Source organism: Balearica regulorum, chromosome 2, assembly GCF_011004875.1.
Source record: "Balearica regulorum gibbericeps isolate bBalReg1 chromosome 2, bBalReg1.pri, whole genome shotgun sequence".
NCBI lineage: Eukaryota > Metazoa > Chordata > Aves > Gruiformes > Gruidae > Balearica > Balearica regulorum.
The window spans coordinates 122,862,811-122,885,501 of NC_046185.1; the positions used below are offsets into that span (position 1 = coordinate 122,862,811).

At 40.0% G+C, this 22,691-nt stretch overlaps 1 protein-coding gene across 5 annotated transcripts in view; it reads right to left on the bottom strand.

Moving 5' to 3' along the window:
- CNOT10 (CCR4-NOT transcription complex subunit 10) overlaps nt 1-22,691 on the bottom strand; it is a 60,547-nt gene that overhangs the window by 26,082 nt on the left and 11,774 nt on the right. The window contains exons 1-4 of one of the 5 annotated variants that reach the window (XM_075745730.1): nt 8,244-8,419; nt 3,114-3,205; nt 1,065-1,832; nt 199-360 (exon numbers count right to left, since the gene is read on the bottom strand). Coding sequence is in view for 2 of the 5 variants with exons in the window: in XM_075745728.1 (XP_075601843.1) it covers nt 199-360; nt 3,114-3,205; nt 6,837-6,890; nt 8,244-8,265 (330 nt within the window). In the remaining 3 variants the exon portion in view is untranslated. Of the gene's footprint in view, nt 1-198; nt 361-1,064; nt 1,833-3,113; nt 3,206-6,836; nt 6,891-7,899; nt 8,024-8,243; nt 8,438-22,691 lie in introns of those variants that run through there. The other 4 variants (XM_075745728.1, XM_075745731.1, XM_075745732.1 and 1 more) reach the window with 4 other exon arrangements.

Genomic DNA, 22,691 nt, shown 5'->3' on the forward strand with positions numbered 1-22,691 from the left:
AGATCAATTTCAATGATAACTAAAAACATAAAGGCCGTGTCTTAAATGATTAAACAGAGGTTTAAAAGGAATGTTGCCTTCTTATTCCTTTATTCCCAGGGGACAAGGGGCAGAAGTTTTATTCCTGTTTCACTGTAAGAGCTCACCACCATTGACAGCCCTCAAAAATCAAGTATCATGTCAGTAGGTTTGCATTACCTGGTTCTTCAGCTGGTTAAGGGTTTGTCTCAAATTGTCTGTTGTAGTCTGGTTACTTTTACAGAACTCAGCAACAGCAGTATTCAAAGTTATTTTGTAGTCATCTTTGTTTATGTCTTGAAGGGTATTTAGGTGTTGCAAACAAGCATCATAATTTCCAGCCTGAAAATTGCAAATAAACCAGAAACATGCATGAGAAGATACAAAGTTTAAACTAGTAGGCTACTAAGTTTTAATGAAAGTATTCTCTGTAAGTTTAAAGAGCAAAGTAGTATATCCTTTAGCAACAGCAAGTAAAGTCAACTGAATAGCTACACACATACTTCGTTATTTATACCGATTAATACATATGAGAAATAAGTCTAAAATCTGAGGTCATATCCAAACTTCAGAAACAATTTTGTGGAGGAAGGACAAATGGAGTAGTCTATTATTATAAACAGATGTTTCCATGAAGAGTGTTACTCTGATTTGTCTTCATCGTATTATTTTGAGTTTCAAGTTCCTTTATTTCCTCAGTTTTCATAATCTTTCCCCATCACGTGTACATTGAGCAGCTGCCGGTTGCTTACATAAGTCCCAGCCAATCATTTTATGTTCATTCTTACCTTCACCTGGAGAGACTGAGTTACAATTTAGTCTGTAGAAGTCAGCTTAAGACAGGTTGGAAAAAGAGGGTACCACTTTCCCAGTACAGGATTAAATAATATTTTTACAAGTTGTAGCTGTTGAATGAAGCATTCAGTCATCTAGGCATGCCTAAACAGAAACTAAGACCCAAGCATGATGCTCCTCTGAGGTGTGATTTAATCAAGAAATCCCTTTCCTTGACCTCAGGAATAGGCAAGGACTTCAGAATGGCTCACCTCTTTCTGCTTTCAGTTTTAGTCTTTTCTGGGTTTCTGCAGGAGGAATTTAGTGGCATCAAGGAATGAAAGAGAACTCCAGACTCAACTATGTTAAGCCTAAATGATCCTTCACTCTCTACCGTTCAATTCCTCTACAGGAATAATCACCTTCACCTCCTCCGTATCAGGGTTACTTCCAGTCCGGTCAGTCAGATATGCAGATTTGTTTCCATCTCTGTCAATGCTTCACAATCAAAGGCTATGCTCTCCACTTCCTCCTCCTTTTTGTAAGTGCTGTTCCATGGAGCTTCTGCTGGGCTCCTGCCTAACTTTCTCTATTAAGGGAAGAATTACTACAGAGAAAGGCTCTGTGGTCCTTCTGCTCTTCCTGAGAAAGTTGCCCTTCTGAGGCTGCTCTCAATAGAGCCATCTCAGTCCCTTTGCCCTCCTGCGAAAGCACAGTTATACAACATACAGACAGATGTAGCAGGACATTGACACACAGTTTTTCCACAACTTTAAGTATCAACAGCATTTTGATCATGTGCATAAACACACAGACTTGCAACTCAACTGCTGGCATGCTCTTTAATTGAGACAGTTCATCTCCCAATGATTTTCTTTATGTGTTCACACTCAGAGCTTCTCTTCAACAGGAGTAGCTTTCAGATCACAGCAACAACGCTTCTAACTATGGTTGGACTAAAAACCTTGAGCCCTTTAATGCTCAGCTTATTTTGTGATGTTTTTCATCAGCCAACTGTCCTTTCCTCTATTTGACAGGATCTAGAATATAATATACAATTTTATAGTCATTCTATTCAAGACAGAAACTGGAAGCACAGTATGATAAAGCAGCGTGCAAGACAGTCCACAAAGCTATTTAAAGCAACTCAATAGCAAGCAAAATTGGCAAACAAGGCACCAGATTAATTCTGCTGACATCTGTCACCACCTCACAACATCAGAAACTTAGGGAGTTCTTAAAGCAAGCAAGAGTGATAAACAAGATACACTGGACTAGTATAAAAACTAAAGATGAAGTTGTCAACAGATCAAAAGTATTTTAGGCATGTAGATCTGAGGGCAAGGTAGGAAACAGGCAACCCTTTCCTATGCCTTCAGTTCTCAGGATCAAATGCCAATGAGCAAAAAGTTATTGAACAAGAACAATTGAGCTAGAAAGCACTCAGGAAGATATCAGTGAAGAACATCAGCTGTAGTCAGTTTAAGAACCAACTACATACACTTCACGTAGCAACATTCCAGACGAAATAAAATTAATGAGTGAAACACACAACAGGAATCTCAAAGGACAGTATTTAAATTCTTCCCCCGATCTATTTAGCACATCCAAAATTGAATTATGCAAGGCACTGTGGAGGTAGAGGTACAACAATTAAAAGGAAAAGGAATTATACTTCCTGTCAATTCCTACACTAAATAAAATTAGGAGACAATACAAAGAAAGAAGTAAAATTCAGATACCGGGTCTTTCAGTTTAACACCCCAAAATATCTCCCAAGAAACACAAAATAGGTAGCTAGCATTGCCTGTAGGTATTATCTGTTGAAGAACATATCTTAATGCAGAGTGACATAACAGTATATGGTTTTTTGTGGAAGAATATAGCAAGATGCTAAAATGAAAAAGATTGGTTTGGTTGCTGTCTTTTAATACACATGGCTCCTTTAAACCCTTTAATACAACATTTTTAGTTTGAAGTGATTAATTCTTCAGAGAGACCGTGCATTTCCAACACTGATACCAAATAGCAGCCTGCTTCTTCTGATTAAATCATTATACAGCTTTTAAGGCTACTAAGTTTTGAGAACCAAAATTAAATGTGCTCTTGCAGACTTCATTCAAGTATCCCCATCAGCCTTCTCACATCATAGCAGTCAGAAGATACATGTGCTGCCTTTATAACAAAACTAGTGCTACTTTTGATATAATATCCCATTACTACTGTTGCAACTGTGCTACAAAGACAGGAAAATTAATTATATAAGCCCATTTAGCAGTTATGTGGTAAATTAGAAGTCTCAGAGTTTGGCGTTGTCTTACCAGAAAAGCTTGTAATGCACTGCTTGACAATTCCTTTTCCTGATCAGTAATCCCAGACGTGCCTGCTCCTTCATGTTTCTCGGTACCTTGCTCTGTAAAGCAGACAGAAGATTACAAGAAAGTTTGCAAATGCGATGGCAACTATTCAGCTTAAAAATTTTGTTTCTTCCAGTTCTCAAGATCCTCCTGCCAGTACAAGTAACTCTCCAGGTAACTGCAGCACCGTCTCCCTACTACGCTAAAACATCTCATTAGCCTATACTCCTAGTGAATTCCTCTCCATAAAATGTAAATGTAATAATCCTAACTAAATTACTGTGCTTAACCAATAACCAAAGTCCTGTAAGTTAACTGACAATGCATACATTTGAGATTTCTCTTGAAAGCTGCAGCCATACACTAGGATTGGCTTTATGTGCACAAAAATTAGCAGCGAAGGCCACGCTGCATTCTGCACGGTGCTTCCTAAACAGCAAGCAAGGGATGCTTTGGGGAACAACCAGAGCAAAGACTGGAACTTCCACCTAGCTCCCTGTTTTGGAAGAACAAGTCTCCCTACATAAGAGACTGCAATCAAACCATCATTGTTAATGATCACTGACAAACCTGATACATTTTTTTTTAAAAAACTCTTTAAACTTTTATACTCTTCAATATACTCCATCAAATGCTGTCTAGTGATTATACTGCAAGACACAAGCAAATGCTGCCTATTCAGCTTCACTCCTGATCTTACAGAACTTTGAATCATCTCTCCTCCAAGGTGAGCAGGCGCAGTTCATTCTGCATCTTCCTCCTACTTTTTTTTTTCCACCAGGATCTTCTCCAGTTCTACTGTATCCTTTTCCAGATTAAGACAACAAGAACAGCATGTAGCAATTATGATGGTGGCCCCTTTGAGCATGTATAGTAATATAACAAGGTTTTAATTGTCTTCAATCTCATTTACATAGAATTCCTAACGTTCTACCTTTCAGTCACTGCTGAGCAGATTTTTCAGAAAGGAGTCTACTGAACCTTTTTGTCATCATGTAATTAAGCATTCACTGAAGTTGTGTTAAAAACTAAAACTACAGTACAGACATTCCATGTCAAAGAAGCTGAAAAACACCCCAGCAAGCCCCTCCTTGTAATGAACACAAACTACTGAAGGAAAAAAACCAAAACAACCCAAAACATCACACAACCACCACACCAGACAACTTATTTCTAGAATCATTAACCCATGTGCTAGACCACATTAAAAAAAAAAAAAAATCATGTTTATGAAACAAAGACTTTATAAACCAGCAATGGTTTCCACTTTTGCAGATAATTTCTTCAATTTCACTGTGCAAGCTTTGCTCTAACCTACATTTTGTTATTTTAATAGTCTAGGTAGGCTTTGTAAATTCAATGCTTCTTTCTCTTCCTAGAATTCAAGGATGTAATGCAAACTCTGCTAACTTTGTTTTCACTTTGAACAAATGAAATAACCTATCTGTGAGGTCCCCTGCAAAATCCATTCCTCATCATCACCATTATATCTGGATCATTTGCTACTGACTGACTATGAAAATTTACAAGTATAAGATAGACAACAACAGTAAGGGGCAATCAAACCTCAGAAGATTAATCCATTAACATCCACAGTAGGAATAAAGCAGACTTAGTAATCTATCATAGTTTGCTGCTGGGAAGATAGTGAGACCCCTTCCATCGCCCTGTGCAATAACACGTTTGAGCAAGAACAATAAATATTTGACTGTGACTTTCAACCTGCATCAAGATACCAAAAAAGTTGAGATTTTAAAATCTCAACAATTTTACACCCACAAATTACAAAGTAACCCACCATGATTTAGACAAAATTCAGGATTCTGCAATTCCATTACCCTGGAGGGATAGATCCTCAGAGGGCTACAGAACCACACGCACCTGCTACAAAATCTGACTGTGTGTAAAGCATTGATCAACACTACTTGCACTGCCTTTTCCTTAAAAGACAAAGGTAGGAGAGAAAATTAAACCGCAAAAAAAGCTCAGAAAATTGTTGATGTGCCAAGGTTTTCTGTAGCAAAAGAGGAAAGGAACAAAAAACACCTCTCCTTCAAGCTAAATATAGAATAGATCTGATTCCTGCTCTAAATCTTGCAGTTGTACAGCTGAACAGAAAGTTATTACCCTCCAAGGATCTCAGGAATAGCAGTGAACAAGCAAAGGCATTTTCCCCTCAAACTTCCATGCTAACAATTATGTTACCTGCTTTGCTTGCTCAGCACGCCTTTCAGATTAGGCTAGTAAAAGTAACCATAGCACAGAGACTTGAGACTTTAAAACTTTTGAAGTTGATAATGCTTGGTCTAGTCAAGAGGTTCCCTCACATACAGGTTTACCTAGCAGAGTGCCATCAACTACTGAGTGCATTGCTGACTGCTGCTATTGTAGGCAAGTTTGTAAAACAAGCATCTCAAATGAAGGCTTATGGAAATCTGAATCCTGAAGTAAAATGTCTTCAGTTAAGCAAAAGACAAAGTTGTGTAATAAAAGCACCACTTATATAGCTGTTTCATGTATTTCCTAGGGAAAAATCAGGACAAGTCTACAGATTTCACTATGTCTCTAAATCTGCTGGTACATTAAAAAGAACTAAATGAAACTAGGGACTACTTTAAGCAAAAACCGAGCTGTCCCTTCTCCGATAAAGTTTTATGGCTGTAATACGATCAACTGCACCTACAACAACTCAGTAAACAAACCAAGTTTGCAAAACCTGAACTGGAAGCTTATCAAGAAAGAATAAAACTAAAGTCCAGCTGACACGGTTCACAGCATAGCTCTTTTCTTTGGAAAAAAAACACCAAATGACAAAACCCAAACCCACCTTGGCTACTCTCCACCCTTTTTGCTCCAAACACCCTTGCAACCTGTTAAAGATCTAAAGGTTCTTCTAATCTACTGTAATCCTGCCACTCTTGTTTACACCAGGATCTACTTCAGTTGACCTTTTTTTATCAAGGGATCTCACAGACAGGGGTCACCTAAAAGGCAGCTGGCCTAAGATACTAAAAAGAACCCTCCAATTCCACTTAAGGGGGGGGGGGGGGGGAGGTGGAAATTACTCTTGCTCTCTTGGCCGCAAATGGCTATTAAGTGCTTGCAAATAAAACTATTATTTCTGTATTTCTTGAGACATTTGAAAATGGAACAGGTAGGTGCATTGTCCCTGGCAAAACATACAGCATGCCACTGGATCACTCAGATCTTTGGTGTTCTTGCAGAAGCATGTGGTACGGGTAACACGCAGCATACTAGTCACTACCAAAATGCTCCTATCCATACAGTAGCTACAATTATCAGCTGAAATACCTGAAACAGTGCAGATTCTCTGCTTTACAAGTGACAGGACTCAAGTTATCTCTGTAAATTGTATTTACACATGGACCTGTTTAACTTTTCATTTTGTCCAACTTCCACAAGTACAGAGCAACTTTAATCCTTGTCAGGCTAGTCATGAGGGGCAAAAGGGGCAACCTGGAAAAGGGAAAGGATGTAAAAATCAACAGCTCAGATTCTGTTCTCTGGAGAAGAACAATGAAAAGCATGAGACTGCCACCTGAAAAGGGAGATTGCCCTCCTCATTGGCTTGCTGCCACATCATATAAGCAACAAGCTGACACATCTCCCACATACACATACCCGAAGATACCTGGAGAGTGACTGCAATCATTATCCTTCTCATACCTGTTCTCCGTATCTCCAAGGACTGCTGCTCCTGAGCTCTCCTGTTCCTAGGCCCTGTAAATTACATCTTGCGTGAACTGTGCTGTTGAATACCAGAGAATCTCTGGAATTATTTTTTATTTCCAAACTCTACAGGCAGGGGGATAATCTCTTCCTAGGAAGGGGAGGAATCTATCACGACTCCTACTCCAATAGCATATTAAAGGGTATGAAGACCAGCCAGAGCGTTCAGCCTTCGTAAGAAAATAACGACAGTTTGTGGCACCAAAACTACATGGAAAGTTATCTGTAACTTGCTGCTATGAACAAGTACGGTATGTAGAATATCTTGCCATAGCTCACATCTTTGATTAATTTGGGCATATACTCATAAGCGTGCACAACCAAAAAGTTCCTTCAACACTTCCAAGAAAAAAAAAACCCAACCCACCCCAAAACTTAATGCCATTTTTTTTCCTTGCAGTTGAGGAAATGCTTAGTGCTTATAAATAAACACAGGATAGTTTAGTACACATCACTCAGTACAGTACACTAATTTTTCCCACAATCTTTTTCAGATACCAAAGAGTTTCATATTTAGCATCCAGAGACAAGATGCTTGAGGCTTTTTTAAATAATGCTCCCATCACATAAAACCATCTGACTGGCCTTCCTCCACATTGCCTTCTTCTCCGTCCCCACTGAGCTGCCATCTGAGGGAAGGACTTTCCCTGCAAAGAGGACTTCTTGCATGAAGGGTAGTCTTATGGGAGATGGACGTAACGCTAACGAGTTACACAGCAACTGTACTTGAGATTTATCGCAGGTGTTTACCAGAAGATGATTTATTTCTTAATCTTGCTGATTTCTCTCTACAGTGTCTTTTCAGGCCGGAGTTCAGGAAAGACCCACTCATCCCCTGAAAACAAAGTGGCAACTCAGAGGGAATCAGACTCAACTCCAGAGATTAAGTGGCAACGCGAAGCGTTCAAATCTCCCCAGCACCTTCCGAACGCCTCAGTTTAACAAATTAGCCCAGAAGCTCCACTTCCCTACCGGTTATTAAGCTCTGGGAGACACCCACCCCGTCCATAACGCCCTCCCACCGAGCCCTTCCAGGCCGGGAGGGTGCAACAGCTCTGCCCCTCTCGCCGGGGGCACGTCAGGACACAGGCCCACGGACGGTGGGCCTCGCCGGCACCTCACACCGGCCACCTCGGCCGCCGGTGACCCGCAGTCCTGCTGCCGCGGGGGCACTACTTCCTCGGCGGAAGGAAACAGCACAGCCTAAGACTCGCACGCGTTTCTCCTTCCGCCCGGGACGTACCGGCACTCACCGCCCCCCCGCGCGGGAACGTATCCCTCCGCACCAGGCGGCCCAGGCCTGAGGTGGACACGGCGGCCCGCGGCGGCTCCCCTCGCACTCACCCGCAGCCTTGTCCGCCGCCATCTCCCCTGCCGCGCGGTATGGCCACACAGTCCGAGCGCGCCGATAAGGCCGAGGATCCCCTCGCTGCGCCGAGCGCTGACCGCACCACCGCCAACCGGCCGCTGTCCCCCGGGACTACTTTGCCACCGCCGCCCTCCGCGCGCCCGAACCCGCCCCGCTGACTGCGCCACTCGCTCCTATTCGCCCGCCGCTTCCGGGTTCCCGGCGGCCTCGCGACGTCCGGCCGTTGCCGGGGGACCGCGCATCTGACGTCAGGACGCCGCGCATGGCTTTGCCGCGGGGGGGCGGGCAGGGTGGCGAGGCGCATGCGCGTTGCGTCCCGCCCCGGTGGCCGTCGGGGCGGGGGCGCCATGTTGCCGGCTGTCGGCCGGCCGTGCGGGAGTCGTGTGCGGGCTGTTTCTCTGTAGTTGTTTTCCGGTTCTTCCGCCGCACCGAATTGATTGGCAAGTGTCGGCCGCCGTGTCGAACGTATTTCCTCTTTTCTGCCCGGTTCAGACGTGCCGGGATCCCCTCCGGAGCAGCCAGTGCCGTTAGCGGTGACCCGGGGGCTTCCTTCGGGTGTCACCAGCTGGTGACGAGGAAGCCTTCAGAATATTCCCGAGTTTGTCTGGGTGTATGTGGTTTATCAGCCTGGCTATCTCGAGTGGTGACGAGGTGTTCATCGCCGTAGTGATGAAGGCAGCCAAGGTGGCCTCGTGTCTGCATCTTAATTTCTTTTCTAAATGGATGTTTGAGCCCCAGTTCAACCCCCCCAGGGACTGCAAGCCCAGCTGCACAGCGTGAGTTTGAAGTGTCCTTGGAATTCGTATGCTGGGGGGGAAGTAACCCTCATCAGACTGATGATCAACATTTGTTAGTGTTGTCGTTATCTCTGTCATTAAAGTACCAGACATAGGATAAATGACATTTGCAGCGTCATAAATATTAAAGATTCATAAATGTTTATAATGACTTGGGTATACTGTATATAGTATCTAAGCACTCGCCTTTGCCAAGACGTATCTTTGTAGGCTCAGTAGCCAGATGTTGTTCTGACTCTTGGGTAGGGACTCTGGATGCATCTAGAGGAGCCACCTTCTCTTTTGAACCCCGTTGTTATATACAACGGGAGGTGAGATGAGGTTAGGGTTAAGGGCCTTGGGTGTCCCATCTTAGGCATCAAAAGGCTCCTGAGACACAGGGACAGTTACCCTTAATTGCCGTTCTGTGAATGGCAATTTTCATCATCATCCTCTCTGTGTGCTTCCTCTGTGTCACAGCGCGGTCCCTGTAAGTCACTGGTGCCATAATATTGTCATCTGTTACTATGTGAGCACTTTCTTGTATCATTTCTCCAGACGTGGTTCTCCAAGGCTTTCCCCCTTCCTCATTTATTCCTGTTAAACATCCACTTGTTTTTCTACTTGTGACAGTGTGGATACACCCCATTCTGACTGACACATTCTGCATTACATGATTTTAATCTTATTGTCAGGCAGACAACATTTGTCAAGAAAGATTTGAGGGTGAAATTTGTCCTCAGGGAAGTCAATGGCAAAAGTGATTTAGTGGAATCGGGATTTCTTCTTACTAGTCTTCTCGCAGCCTGCCTGCAGCTACTGTGTTTTCCCTAACTCTACTGCCGGGCACCTCAGAGAGGTAAGGTTTGACAGGAAAGGTGATACTTTGTTTAACAGAGGGATACAGTTGGAAAGAAAGAAACAGGCTTTTAGACACAACAGCTCTGAACGCTTTTAAAGCATCACAGCTTTTAATGAGCCCGGCCCTGTAAAAGGAAATATTTTGAAAGCATTATTTCAGGAACTTCAAGAGCAGGATGATTATTTTTATTTTGTAATTGAAATTCTGAACATTCTAAATTATGTTTAATGACTTCTATTAATCACCACTTCTCCAATTCCTCTTCACTAAACTCTCATCTTCAGACTTTCTTTTAAACATATATATATATCTATGAGATAATCCAGCAATTCTTATTCATAAATATCTTATTCCAAGTCTCTGAATTTGTTGTATCTTCTTTTGTAAGAAATAGCTGCTGGCCCAGACCATTAGGCCATCTCCGTATTAGAGAATATCTGCCAATGAAGTTGTAATGGCAAGCCCTCCTAATGTGTGCATATTTACTAGTGTATTTATATACACACACATACATCTATATATGTAAAAACCACAGTGTTTTGGTAAGCAATAGAACCTATAAAGACAAAAGCACTGTACTGCTAGTGTAACTGCATATTCTGTTTGACTTTTATCAAAAGAACAAAGTGACCAAAAATCCACCCTGAGCGATAGAACAAGAATGTCTTGTGTGGACTTGATGTGAACGTACGTCTCCCTCTCCCTCAGTCTTGGTACAGTGTTTATCACCAGCATCTAAGCAGTAGTCTGCTTGTTCCGGAGCATGCCGCGTCAAGATGGGCACCACAATGAATTTGCTATTCCCTCCTGTAGCTTTTCTTTAATAATCTTGTCAACATATTCAGCTTCAAGTATGGCAGCCCTGCTATCCAGCTTCTCATGTCTTCTACATCATGACATCTACAGAGTCTGCTTTATCCATCATGCCATGATTATATTTTAGGGCTTGTTTACCTGAGGGGTACTTATAGCAATCTTGGTTTATCTTCCAGCACCATTTACCATGTTTGTGGCTTGTAGCTCCAAAATATTTTTTTTCCCCCATATCTAAGGGACAGATAAATCAATTTTTGTCAGCTGGCCTTTTTTCTTTCTTCAGTATGAATGATTTTAAAAAGGAACTTAATATAAATAAAATCAGATCTTCCCCTCCTTCTTACTGATAATCAAGTCTTAATTGCTTGTGTGTGTGGAGGGTACTGAAAGAAGGAGAGAAACATCTGTCTTTTATTACATGTCATGCAATCAAAAATGTGGACATTTTTCCTTCAAAAATACTGTGAGACCATCACTACCTTCGTCTAAGGACAGGGGAGGGAGTTTCTTGACTACATGTATGTATAATTTGCATTCTGCCTGAAGTATAGTAGATCTTGCCAAGGGAGCAGATCACAGAAAGAGTCTCCGGTCTCAGTGAGGCACGTACGCCATCTGCTGTGGAAGGTACAGAATAAAATCAAATACCATTTGAGAGAATAAAAAAAGTGCATGAGAAAAAACACTTCTCCTGAAATATTACCTCTCCTGGAGTTTTGGGTTTTCAGGAAAGAAATTACCACAACTCAGGCTTTTAGCCCAAAACTCAGTTTAAAAAACCAAACATGGTACAGAGTCGGGCAGATTATTCTTTCACCCATTTCTAGGCTAAATCTAAACAAGCCAAAAGGAGCCAATTGTAATTTGTAAGTGCAAGGGGAGGGGGGAAAGTTTCAGGTGGAATAAAGCGTATCTGCTCACAGACAGACAGGAAGTAGTCCCAGCATCTCATTCCTCCCCTGTACAGTACCTTCCTTTAGTAGATTAGATTAAGGAGAAGTAGGCCAGGGTTTCCTCTCTGATTTTGGCCTCACAAAGCAAAGCCTTTTCAAGGCTCTATTTTAAATTCTGGCAGACTCAAACCCAGCAAGACAGCAATCTCCTACCCGGCCTTGCAGCAGTAGATGTAGATAACCTCTCCACGGATCACACGAGCTGCAGTAGAGGAGAAAATTGGGATTTGCAACATCCCCAATCACTGCCAGACTATGGAAGAGAGAGGACTATGGCCAGCTCCAAGAGGAACTGCAAAACTTACAATTCTCTTGCCAGAAACAACAGTATGGAAATCTTGGCAACACTTTGTTTGCCTAGTCAGTTCCAAAATACAAATGATTTAATGTAAGAAATACTTTCTCTGCTATTAATAGGGCTTCCTTTCTTTTGCCACTCTAAAAGCTTTTAACCCCTAGGTGGCACTATCTTATAAAGTAAGGTGGGTTTAAGTACTATTTTCCCCCTACAGATGGAGTTGTTATTTAAAATGTAAACTAGTGTAAATTTCAGTATGTTGAATGCAGCTATTAGTCTCATCTTGGTAATCTTTTTCTGAATCTGTCTCTCGAAGTCAATAAAATATACTGCTGTGAATCTCATTTAAATACAGTATTTTTGCTTTCAGAGTGCTATGGAATATATTTTCCTGGAAAATTATGGTGCATCACAAACTATTACAGTTTTTGTTCTGTCTGTGAGCAGTGAATAAACCAGCACAGGCTGTGTTTGCTTTGCAATTCACTTGGAGCAGCAGGAGTAGGTTGACAGCTGTAAACAGCTGGTGCTGAGGTTCCTCACATCTCCAGTATATTCACGGAGGTTTTTGCATCAGGTGGCAACTGGCCCAGTACCACACATCTCCATTACACATTTTGAAACTCCCTGAAGTAAAGCTGTCTCACAAAACTTGCTCAACCATGGGACTTCTAGGAAACAGCAAGTTCCCCTTTCACCTGTCTCATGCAGATGTTTCACACCAGCCTCCACTGTCTACAAATTCCACAGGTGGAAGGAAGCCCTTTAATTTTTCTCACTCCGGCAGTTTCTGAGTGACACTGTTGTACTTGTTTCTGATCCCGCTCTTTCCTCTGCTGGTGGAACGTGCATTGCTCGGTGGCGCAGAGGAGGAACATTAGCCTTCACCCTGCAGCCACAGCAGCAGTGCCAGGAAAGTACCTTGAGTAAACCCTTCTTACACCTTGCTTTAACAGACGAAAAAAGAGAGGCAGAATATCTTTCTGACAGTGCTTACCGCTGTGACAGCTTTGCTCGCAGCCAAACAGAGATGTTGAGCCTGGGAGACAAGCTTAGACAGGCAGGACCTCATCATCATTGGGACACAGAAAGAGAACAAGCAGGTGCAAAATTTATGAGACCAGGGGGGTACCACTGAGAAATACAGACAACAATGGAGCGTAAGGGATTTAGAGGAGTGATACTACAATATACTCAATAAATTTCCATGATTCCTGTTTTGAAAAGAGGTGCTCATCTTTTCCTCGCATTATAGTAGCTGATAACTCCTTCACAGCATCACTTACCTCCCTCTTCCCTCATTCTAGATCTGCTCTGATTTTACTTGTATATGGTATTGTTACGTATTTCCCCTCCATTTGGCTCTCATAATAGCATCATTATCTTTTTCTGTTAATGGGTTTAAGTCCAGGGATAACCCAAATTGTGCCATGTAAGGTTTTCATAGGATAAGAAACAAAAAATGGTTTTATATCATCTTTGTAATTTTTCTCTTCCAGTGTCATGCAGAAGAAATTGATTACAATTACTCTGGAAATCAAGGTGGTTGTGGAAGGAAAATTATAGACATATCACCATACATTTGGGGTTGTTTAGTTTCCTGTAGAGAAGACTAGCCTAAAGCATATGGAACTTTGATTTCCACTTAAACACTCAAATTGACAGAAAAGCCTTTATTTCAAAAGAAGTATACTAAGGCCCAATCCTTAATTTGCAGAGGGGCAATTTTTCCAGTATTACACAGCTAAGAGCAAAAGGATCGGGTCTCTAAAACATTTTGTGATTACATCAGTGCCTTTTAGCACAAGCAGGAACTGATTGATTCATAACAGTAGGATGACTGCGTGACATATATGTTTATGTCCAATGTGTCAAGCACTACTTTTATGGCCTTCTACATTGCAGGGTGCTTTGAGCCTTTCTGAGATGCAGAAATAGAAAGTGAATATACCTGTGTCAAATCAGAGGCTTTAAGTAAATGTTGGTTCTTTCAGCTCAGTCTTAAGAATTCTTCCTGTGCCAGCCTAAGCGGATACACACACTTTGTAGGGAAGTCTAATGCTTGATGTCCTTAGTATTGCAACAGTTAGGAACCTGGAGGTTTTTGAGAAATTATGTTATGTCTCCAGGCAGGAATAATCTATAAATGGGAAAAGATAATTAAATTCTTACTAACTACTTGTTTATGGTAGTTGTTATTCTCAGCATTTCTCCAGACATTCAGAAAGAGATGGTTTCTCTCTTGAGAAGTACAAAGCAATTCTTTTTTCATTAAAGATACAAATGAACTATTTTGCTGATAAAGCCTATATGAGATGTTGCAAAAGCCAAAGAATGTGTTCAATACAGTTTTTTTACCTTCAGTCCAGTAGAATCTTTGTGTATGTTCTCATTACACATCCTTTTTTTTAAGAGCTCTTTTAGGCATTTAAGTAAATTTAAAGTATATTTTCCTCCAAACCTTTTAGGAACTTAAGGACATAAGACTGAGTGTATTTTATGTCACACAATCTGCTGAAAGATGTTAAGTTTATTCTGATGGAGCTGCCTTTTTAAGAGATAGGAGCTTTGTTATCTAATATGTACCTAAAATAGTAGGCCTCTGTAAAACTTGCATCTAAATGCTTGCATACTGCACATCTGCAGATCATATGAAGATATCAAATTTTTTTTGTTTGTTTGTTGTGAAAACCAACAGGAAATACCCTGTCACCAGCTACCACTGTTCTCTGTGTAAGACTGTTAGGTTCTGACTCAGGTGGTCTCCAGTTCAAGTCAAAACCTCAGTATTCAATGATGCATGATTAAATACAAAGGTTTTATTTATTTTATTTATTGGATTAAATTTTAACTTGCTGTGTTACAGACCAGGAATAAAATATTGTATATGATCCTGGATTAATCCAGGATAAAAATCCCAATCGAAATCTTGTTTTCTTTACTTACAAAGATCAATGTAGATTTTATTTTGTTTCAATAGTTCACGTTGGCTCTTCCAGTTCCAAATATATTTGACTGTAGTAGTAATCTCTGAAAGCTATTTTAGTTTCCTTCTATCTGTCCTTTCTGCCTAATATCTAAGTCAGTTGTAAATGAATGTGGCTTCAAAGGAAGATGAAAAAAAAAGCATAATGAAACTAGTCACATGTTCCAAAATGTTAAAAAGATGGAAAGCTATTTAAAGAACGAAACATATCTTGGGAGCTAAAGAATCACTGTGGACTCACATACGGTAAAAGTATGTCAGCATATGCCAGTGCTGCATCTACAGCATAGATCCATTTGCTAAATTCTATTTGTGTCCAACGTTGTAGCAAGAAGATCAAGTTGCAATGCAGTCAGAAAAATGTAAAAGCATGATGATATGTTTCATTTTTAATTCTCTGCAAAAGCAATTTTACACATTATTTATTCTTTCCTTGCTCCTTTCCCTGACCTCAGAGACCATACTGACTGTTAAAATAAATTTACCCATCTCACCCCACATTAAATTCTCAGTGTCAGGAAAGACGAGACCAACGCTAAGATTAACTACAAAACAGGCACTACAGATTTTCTGAAGTTTGGACTTTTTTTGGCCTCTATATGAGAACAAAACTCCAATCTCTTCAAGTCACAGGGGTAAAAGATTCAAAAGATGCAGTGCATACAAACGTGGAATTAGACAGGGGAACCAGTTTCAGTGCCCTACTCCAAATCTAATAATTTAATAAGCTAACCACTGAGTCATTGTATGTATTTGGTTTTGGCTTCTAGGCTAGAAATCCCATTCTAAACCTGAGAAATCTCCCTCTGCAAAATTTTGCTGAAGTTATTACAATTTTAGTTTCAATCAAGTGGAAATATAAGAAAAGTGCTGGGAAATTTCCAGTGCTAGTAAGCTGCAAACTAGCTGCAAGATCTGAGCTAACCCCAATTCTCATGTTTCCCAAAGAAACATTCCTTCCTCGATCACAAAGTTGAGAATAGTTGTTCGTTTCAATTTTAGGGCCCATATTAGAGGTGATAAACTATATATTTGACTACTTTGGAAACTAGAAAAGTAAGTTATTATGATCAACACTTAACAGTAATAATAATTAATGTTGTGTAATACTTGATGGGTCTAAAATTTCTTCCAAACGTAAATGGAAAGTGAGCATTTTACTTGAGGGTACTGCATGATAGTGAAATAGGTTTGAGTAAGAAGAGAGACAAAATTGTAGAACCTCCAAGTGTAATAGTGTGTTGTTTGAAATAAACAAATAAAGTAAATGGAGTACGTTTTTCCTTTCTATGTGGAAACATGCAGTGAAGAATTTAGATTTCTAGTCAGAAGGTCATGGAATGGATTCTCCTCTCAAGAGAAATCCAAAATAATTTTGCCAAAGAATTGACACTGCTATACTTGAGATGAGAAATTCACCCACATTTTTGAGTGTAAAGCATGAATGAATGCAGCAGAGCAGTGAAGCAATCATTTAATCGTTCAGCTTCATTAAATGGGACACAGGATAACTACATGTATCAAGAGCTAGAAAAAGGAAAGCCACCTTTAATATGTATAGGTCCTGGGATTAGGCAATCACCAGAATTTCTGCCTGAGGATTGTTGCACTGAAATCTATTGAAGATTATTTTCATAACCAAACGGGGTGGTTGAGGAGAAGCTGTGTGATGTTAACTGCGGTTTCTGCTTCACTGCATTACCTTGTAATGACATTAGCACATATTTTACATTCTGTGAGGGGAATGCTTCCCTCCTCCTCTCTGCTGCTTAGAAACAGTGAAGAGATGAGAACTGACACTTGAAAATGTTATAGTGCTGTGACCTCATCAGAATATAAGATGGTCTTAGCGGATGTGGAAAATTCAGCTGCCCGGAGTATTTTTACTTTGTCCAGCTGGTGTCCTACCATCTCCAGTAGGATCTAAAACACAAAGCTGCTTCCAGACAGCACTGCTTTGTTATTCACTTGACTTTACTAGCCTTGTCAGAGTTAATTGGATTTGTGACATGGTCAGATGTTTATTTCTTGATTCTGTTTTCCATTGCCTTACAGGACACACATGCCAGGGGAAACTACAGTACATCTAACAAATACTAAAAATATGAAGAGATACATGGACATACTGTCAAATATTTTAGGAACTAAAATTTAAGGAAATGTGTGCTTAAAATATATTTTTTATTCTAATCTATGCCAGTATAGTTGCTTAGCTCCTGATTTATCAAGATAATTAGAGCACTTACAAATCTTTTTATTTAAATATATCCATAGCTCTCTAGACAGTCTAATATCACTTATTAGTTTGGTCAGGCATAAATGCCCAACTAAATCTTATTGCAGATGAATGTTATTTTGGGGAAGAATGCACATAAATCACAGAAATATGACATTACACTTCTGGTAACATCTTTTAGTTTATTAAATATTAGAAAAACCTATACTCTTAATAAAATTATGGCTGTAGGCAGTGGCTTTAATAAACTTTGTGTAATAACGTCTATGTTTTGTATATGAGATGAGAGTCTCAGGCTATAAAATAGCTCTTGTGTGATTCACTTTCTAAATCTTTGCTACTATTACTAATGTAATATTTTGCTGTAAACATTTTTAAATACAATGAAAAACAGGTATCAATAACTGTGATAAACATTAAGTGATTTAAACCAAAAGCCACAAAAGAAGAGGACTTTACATTTCCTGCAAAAAAGCATGAGTTTAGGAGCAGATTCACTAGAAAGGATTTATTCTGAAATGCACTCTATCTGCTTACAGAAGTTTTGGTTAGACAAGTGGCCCATACATCACCTTTATGAGAACAGATACACACGCACACATGCTGACACCCAGAGCATACCACTATGGAAGTCAGAGTGGATACATTAAGTCATTGTAGCAGCCTTTTCTTCAGGCTTGGAACAAGAGTAAATCAACCACATTTTTAAGTACAAAAAAATGTATAGAAATATCTGAACATTCATTTATATGTCAGCATGAGCTAAATTTCATAGTTTTTATATGATATTAAGAGCAATGAGAGAGAGGGAAAGAGAGAGAGAAATTGACAAAGCAGTTAAGCATGGGCTTAACTAAGTTTGGATCTAACTCCTCATGAAGTCAACGGCTGCGCAGTTGGAGCTATGCCACTGTGTAGCTGAAGATATGACCATCATAGTCTATTTTATGTAAGCATGTTGTTATTAAGCTTGCAAGCAGAAATGGAGCTAAGCAACTACTTTTAACCTGTAGATGTTGTGGAAAACATATTAGCAAAATTTTTATATTGACTGCTGCAAAAGAATAATTAAATCAAACAGAAACTACTTGTCATCATTTGAGCAAGAAACAGTGTGTATGATTTATCTCTATTTCATTCTCATTTTATTATTAGCATAGCTCCAATGCTGTCAATACACATAAAGCTGGAGTAGCACAGAGGCAAATCAACTGAGTTTGGTTTCATTTTGGACAGCTCATTGGAAGCATCTGCTAAATGCACATGGCCAACCTTTTCCATCCCAACTTATTGTATTAGCTGAGAAATAGTGGATTTTTTTTTTTTTTTTAATTATAGTGCTTCCATCCTTCATACTAATTTTGATTAGCCATTGGTCCAAAGGAGGCAACATTTGGTTCTTCAGTTCTTGCACTGCTAGTTAACACTGTATAAGCAAAAAGATTATCCACCTAGATTCTGAAATCATTATTCTACCTGACTAGTGACTTCAGGGATTGACTTACTAACTTTAGTGCAACAAGGTATGAATTAAAGTTACTATGTAAAGTTGCTGAAAAAGTTACTAAGTTGGAAAAAATCTATCAGAATGTCATCTGTTATAGTATCATTGTTTCTATTTGACAAATTAATGATAAGCATTATTTATCTTATAATCTCATGTATTAATTAAAAATTCATTTAATTTCCTTGAGGGCAATTATTAAAAAAAGTATTATCTCCAGGCAACAGTCTATAAAATATTTGGTGTATCACAGTTGCTTCATTACATTAATATGTCTCTTTCAATATCATTATTTAACTTCAGAAAAACAGATATTTATTTATTTACATGGCATCTCTTAGCAAACTACAAGCAATAGCTGGAGCAGAAGTAGTTCTTCTCCAACCATGCCTACTATTGTGGAATCAATTTAGTTTTGGAGTAGAGCTCTGTTATGAAATAGAAGTTTTCTAACAAGCTATATAAAATGCAGTGAACTATTGTGTTGGGTCTGGCTGAGATGGAGTTAATTCTCCCCACAGCGGCCCACACAGCTCTGTGCTGTGTGTTGGTAGCTAGGGAGGTGTTGATAAGACACCAGTGTTTTGGCTACTGCTGAGCAGTGCCAGCACACATCAAGGCTGTCTCTCCAACATTTCTCCCCCTGCCTCAGCAGCAGACTGAGGGTGGGCAAGATCTTGGGAGGGGACACAGCCAGGACAACTGACCCAAACTGACCAAAGGGATGTTCCATACCATATGACGTCTGCTCAGCAATAAGAAACTGAGGGATAGGGGGAGGAACGGGGCAGGGGCATTTGGGTTTTTTTACATTTGTCTTCTGGAGTAACCAGTATGTGTACTGAAGCCCTGCTTCCCAGGAAGTGTCTGGACATCACCTGCTGATGGGAAGTAGAGAATAATCTTTTGCTTTTTGCTTTGCTTCCACGTGCAGCCTTTTGCTTTTGCTACATTAAACTGCCTTTATCTTGACCCATAAGTTTGGGTCAAGATGGTTTTTTCCATCTTAATTTTCTCCCCTCCCTGCCTTGCTGAGGAGGGGAGTGATAGAGCGGCTTGGTGGACACCTGACATCCAGCCGAGGTTAAACCACCACAACTATTAAAGAATAATCAGAAAAAGAAAGCAAAATTGCTTTGTGTGATTTTATTATTTATTATCCTGTTTGAGTAATGGTTAGCACTTTCTTTTACACAAACGTGAATAGTTACAATCCCCAAAATTTCACTAACATTGCTCTGTGCTATTAAATTGTAATGTTCTCAGCACTTAAAACATAGGACAAAAACTGTTAAGGTCAACAACCATGTACAAATAACATAACGCTTATCAGCTTTTCTTTATTATTACAATCCTTCCACAATATATTATTAATACCAAGGGTATATTAACTACCATGTATATCTAACTGATTAAAAAATTGCTTGCTAGTCCACAACATATTGCTGAGGTCTGGTTGAATCTAAAATAAGATTTGATATTTGTAAGAGAAACAAGAACGTCTGTTAAGATAAAAAGAAAACCCCAAACCCCAACAAAACCTAACGCTCTGCAGAAGCTAGATTCTAACTTAAAAAGCAACATTCCTCTAGATATGGTGTTGCATTTTGTGTCATTTCTACATGACCCTTGGAAGTAGGACTGCTACAAAGTGACACATGAAAAGCATACCTCCCTCCTTTCAGATACAAGGTCTTCCTTAGTGACAGGAATAGAATGTCCACTTATAAAACAATTTCTTAGAAAACTACTAAAAGCTGGCACAAGATAAAACATCTCCAGACCTGAAAGTTCCTTAAGCTACCACCCTGCCGGGAGGCTGTCTGCACAGCACATCACCATGGCGACCCTTGGGGTGGTACCTGAGAGGAAGTCCATCTGGCCACCCACTCTGGAGCCTGCAGCCCTGGAAGTGCTGCCATCCTTGAAGCAGAGGCAGCTGCAGCTTTTGGAAAGCTGGGCAACCTGCCAAGCGGCTGGGTAGATGAGCTGGCAGGGAACCAGCAAGTTTCCGGCAAAAATCTGACAAGTTAGGGTTCCACAAGATTTCTTATTTAAAACATAAGAATGCTAGTTTCTACTCATACCAAAGTACTAAATAGTTTATCTTAGGAAGTGCATTTTGTAAAAGTCCCTCCAAAATACATGTTGAATAAAATTTAACCTGACAGTTTTTCATGAAGTTCAGATAAAAACACACATTAAGCAATATATGCCTAATTAGGAAAAATAGCATTGAAATAAGTAGGACCATATAATCTACCTGGTAAATCCCTGTCATCTATCACCTGCATAGTACAATACAGTGCATTGTAGAAATCCTGCAACTACTTCTAAGACGCATCACTGAAATATCACAATGTATCTGCTTAACTGTGGCACTTCGTCAGGTAGGCTCAGGCCAGGCATGGGCAGACATTGACTAAAAAAATGGTTTAAAATGTTATCACTCTCCCAAGTTTTTGTTGACTTCCCTTAGCTAGAACTAGTAAAAAGGATAATGTGATCTGATTTAGCTCAGTATGAAGTTGTCTCAGCACAAACTTTCATCAGTCTCCAAAAGTATTTTAGACATAAAGTAGCATATACTAATGTTAATAGAATTATATTGTTTATTGTATCTGAGCTAGATCCTTCAGCTTGGATTGTGCAGAGTTTGCTTACATATTTAGAAGAGCAGGAAAATCTACAACCCTTCCATTGCCAAACAGCATAATAATTAAGTAATTAAGTAACAACTACTTAGCTCTTGGAGTAGCTAAACTCTAAAGAAGTTTAGCAGTCTTTCTGTGTAAAACATTATTTTGGGACTGAAGGTTGAATCCACGCTGATGAATCCAATTTTCCTTCTGCACTTGTGTCAATGCTTTACACTCTGACCAGGTGGCTGGCAAGCCATGACCCAAGTATGTATTGCTTTACAGTCAGGAGTTCACTATAAGGAATGCTGATGGAGTTGCCCCCTGTGAGTACCTACATCTCACTGCATTTGGTTTTCAATATTCCTCCTTCATCACCTCCAAAGAAATGCAGGATTCATGCACTCACCTAAGTACTATTTAGCCTGAGGCCTATCACTTGGGAGCAACGTCGCTTTATGTCACATTATGTTTCAGCTCTTAAAACTGCTAGAACCAGTTTCAGCTGTTATATACACTCTAACTTCTGCTTTTTTTGCAGGAACCTAAAGAATCTGATAAGGAAAGTAGGAATCACTATAGCCAAGAAGGATCCACATCAGGTATTCTGTCCTTTGCCAACAAGAAAATACCAGCATGTACGACAACGCTTTTGCAACCTGGAATTTCTGTTGTACCAGTACAAGATGTCAGAGAGAAAATATCTGGCAAAAGACAATGAAAAGTGAAAAGCATTGTTCAGTTTCTATTTTATATATTCCACAATTTAACTTCTTTGACCAAGGAAGAAGGTGAAGGGCAACTCTTCTTCCCTGAGAGCCAGCAGGAATTATAGAGCATGGAGGCAGTCAGTACACATTTTAATGTGCTGCTGTCTCATGCACTCTCTGGAGCACCAAGACAAACTGTGCATTCCTTGTAAGGCTTCCACTATAGTGAATCTCATCTGTTTGGCTCCTTTCCTAACAATATCTAGCAGCATCCAGCGCTCACACTGTATTAGAACATAACAGTAATTCTGTAAATGTAGAAATGATCCGCATTTTCTGAAGTCAATGACTGCAGCTAGCAAAAGCCATATCATGCATGAAGGACTGCACTGCAGGAACTGGTCAGACCACCTCATAATCTTTTCTACAGAGAAGGATACCTTTATTTCATGCATTGGTATTAAGCTGAATTTCTTTTTCCACCTTACATATCCTTGGTCAGTGGCATATTTTCATGAGACAAAGCAAATGCTGATTCTCTGTGGGTTGTAAGGGAAAACAGCTGCTAGTTACAATGGGGGTTTTGAGAGCGCTTGGTCAACCTGAATCTTCATAGAAGGTTTAAGTACCTCCCGACCGTCTT